This window comes from Colobus angolensis, unplaced genomic scaffold (genome assembly GCF_000951035.1).
Source record: "Colobus angolensis palliatus isolate OR3802 unplaced genomic scaffold, Cang.pa_1.0 Scaffold107, whole genome shotgun sequence".
Taxonomy (NCBI): domain Eukaryota; kingdom Metazoa; phylum Chordata; class Mammalia; order Primates; family Cercopithecidae; genus Colobus; species Colobus angolensis.
Window position 1 is genome coordinate 2,630,023 of NW_012111697.1, and position 2,994 is coordinate 2,633,016.

At 52.8% G+C, this 2,994-nt stretch overlaps 1 protein-coding gene across 1 annotated transcript in view; it reads left to right on the top strand.

Moving 5' to 3' along the window:
* The first annotated feature begins 2,097 nt into the window (after positions 1-2,097).
* The window catches only part of WTIP (Wilms tumor 1 interacting protein), a 23,425-nt gene continuing 22,528 nt past the window's right edge, over positions 2,098-2,994 (top strand). Inside the window, exons 1-2 of the mRNA XM_011948918.1 lie at positions 2,098-2,215; positions 2,665-2,798. Of these exons, the coding sequence (XP_011804308.1) occupies positions 2,098-2,215; positions 2,665-2,798 (252 nt within the window). The remainder of the gene's footprint in view (positions 2,216-2,664; positions 2,799-2,994) is intronic.

Below are 2,994 nucleotides of genomic sequence, written 5' to 3' on the forward strand. Positions count from 1 at the left end.
TGACCTTGTGATCCGCCCGTCTCGGCCTCCCAAAGTGCTGGGATTACAGGCTTGAGCCACCGCGCCCGGCTATTTTATTATTATTATTGTTTTTTTGGAGCAGGGTATTGCTCTGTTGCTTAGACTGGAGTGCAGTGGTGTGATCTTGGCTCACTGCAACCTCTGCCTCCTGGGTTTAAGCAATTCTTGTGCCTCAGCCTCCCAAGTAGCTAGGAGTACAGGTGTGCACCACTACACCCGGCTAATTTTTGTATTTTTATTTTAATAGAGACAGGGTTTCGTTATGTTGGCCAGGCTGGTCTTGAACTCCTGAGCTCAAGTGATCCGCCCTTCCCAGCCTCCCAATGTGCTGGGATTATAGGAGTGAGCCACCGTGCCCAGCCAGAACAGTTATTAAACTGCCTTTGTATACTGTTTTTGTAGAGACAGGGTCTTGCTCTGTCACCCAAGCCGGAGTGTGGTGGCACAGTTATAGCTAACTGTAACCTCAGACTCCTGGTTTCAAGTAATCCTCCCGCCTCTGTCTCCCGAATAGCTGAACTACAAGTGCCCATCACCGCACCAGTTTAATTTTTTATTGTAGAGATGAATCTCGTGCTGTCGTCTAGGCTGAAGTGCAGTGATGCCATCACTGCTCACTGTAGCCTTGACCTCCTGGGCTCAAGCATCCTCTCACCTCAGCCTCCCAAACTACCTGGGACTACAGGCATGTGCCACCATTAGCAGCTAATTTTTAATGTTTTGTAGAGATGGAATCTCATTATGTTGCCCAGGCTGGTCTTGAACTCTTGGCCTTAAGTGATCCTCCTATACTGGCCTCTCAAAGCACTGGGATTACATCACACTCAGCTCAACAGCTGCCTTTAAATGCAGAGAGCTCCCTTTGAGCGTCTTTTCAGAAGGCTGGAGATCCTAGGACAGAATAGATCAGGGGCCCAATCCCTGGGCCACAGACTGGTATACCACGGCCTGTTAGGAACTGGGCCACACAGCAGGAGGTGAGCAGAGGGCGAGGGAGCATTACCACCTGGGTTTCACCTCTATTCTCACAGGAGCACAAAGCCTATTGTGAACTGTGCATGCGAGGGATCTAGGCTGTGCGCTCCTTATGAGAATCTAATGCCTGATGATTTATCATTGTCTCCCATCACCCCCATCTAGTTGTAGGAAAACAAGCTCAGGGCTCCCACTGTTCCTATGGTATGGTGAGTTGTATAATTATTTCATTATATATTACAATGTAATAATAATATAAATAAAGTGCACAATAAATATAATGTCCTTGAATCATCCTGAAACCATTCCCACCCTACCCATCCCTGTCTGTGGAAAAATTGTCTTCCACAAAACTAGTCCTTGGTGCCAAAAAGGTTGGGGACCTCTGTAGATTACCTAAATGATGTTGGGATTATACGACACGGTTGTGATTGGATTATTGTCTGCATTTTGGATAACTTCCCTTGAACATATTTTTAGAAGCAGTATTTATTACTGCTTCTAAGTGTTCGTGTTCATTTGTGCGGGTGTTGACACCACCAAACTGCTCTCCCCAAAAGGATATCCCAATTTGCACTCATACCAGTAGCATATGTGCAACTGTTTCACCACAGTCCTGCCAATATTGTCCTTTTTAAATAGTAGATAATGCAATCCGTGACATGTGATATGAACTGGCTTTTCCTTTCTCATTAGAAAGGTAGACCATTTTTCATGTCGTGGCTTCCCTGGGTATTTATTCTCCCAAATGCTGGCTTCTAGACCCCACATGGAGGCTCCTAGACCCCGCACGGAGGCTCATGCCTGTAATCTCAGCATTTTGTGTGCTGGTGTGCGCCTGTACTCCTAAGTACTTAGGAGGCTGAGGTGGGAGGATTGCTTGAGCCCAGGAGGTCGAAACTGTGGGGTGTGTGGGATCACTGTGAGCTGTGATCACACCACTGTACTCCAGCCTGGGGGACAGAGCGACACCTTGTCTCAAAAAAAAAAAAAAAACAAAAACAAAAACCAACAGTGCAACTCCCCCGCCCTCCGCGCACACGAAATGCTTGCTTCCACTTCCCATACCCAGGTGGGGCAGGGGCTGGAACTCCGTAGGCTATGGGAAGGTGCTGGGGTCAGCAGCCCCAGCGGGTGCTCAGTTGTGTTGAGGCCACACTGCCCTGGGCCGTCTGGCTGGGACAGTTCCCGGTGCGGGCTCCCTGCGCGCTGAGCCGCTGTAAGCGCCTTCCCGAAAATCTCTGAGCAGAGGCCTGGAAACAGTACTCTTTCACGCAACACTTTTCCTGGATCCATCAGGCCCCGACAGATAACGGTTTGGTTTTCTTCCCTATAGCCGTGTGACTTGTACAAGGGATATTAGCTGTGTCCTTGGGCACGAAGCCCTAGTCACCTCTCAATTCCCCACCTATGTGGCCCCCATGGCTCCGCCGGTTCCAGGACCTCCCCTCGAAGCCTCAACCACCACAGTGGGTGCAGGTGCTGGAAAAGGGAGGAGTCCCCACATTTCACTGGGACTGCCTGTGATGACCACAGGGGAGGTTCGCCGCCAACCGGCTCTGAGCTTGAGGCCTGCTTCTGGCCTGGCCTTGGGGGCCTGGGCGAAGCGACCCAGCGCGAGGACCAGTCCCCAACCAATCCGCTCCTAGCTCTGGGCGCCTTCCCCAGCAGTCAGACAGGGGCTTCAGGGGCCCGTGCGCGGCCACATGGCCCCGGGCCAGGCAGGGGGTCGTGGGGACGCATCTGCGCGAGGAGCACAGTGTTCCCGGGCGTGGGACAGGCGCAGCGCCGTGGGCTCCAAGGTGAGCTGGGTCGGCTCTGCAGTGCCAGACAGCGAGGCGGCGCAGGGAAAGGAGATGGGGCGGGATGTGGGGAACGCTGTCGACTGCTTGGATCGCTTCAGGCCGGATGGCGCCAGCTGCCTCCAGCTCAGCCTGCGGAAATCCGAGCTCTTCCAAGCGGCCCGACGGCCCGGGCGCCCCGCGGACCCCGGGCTCT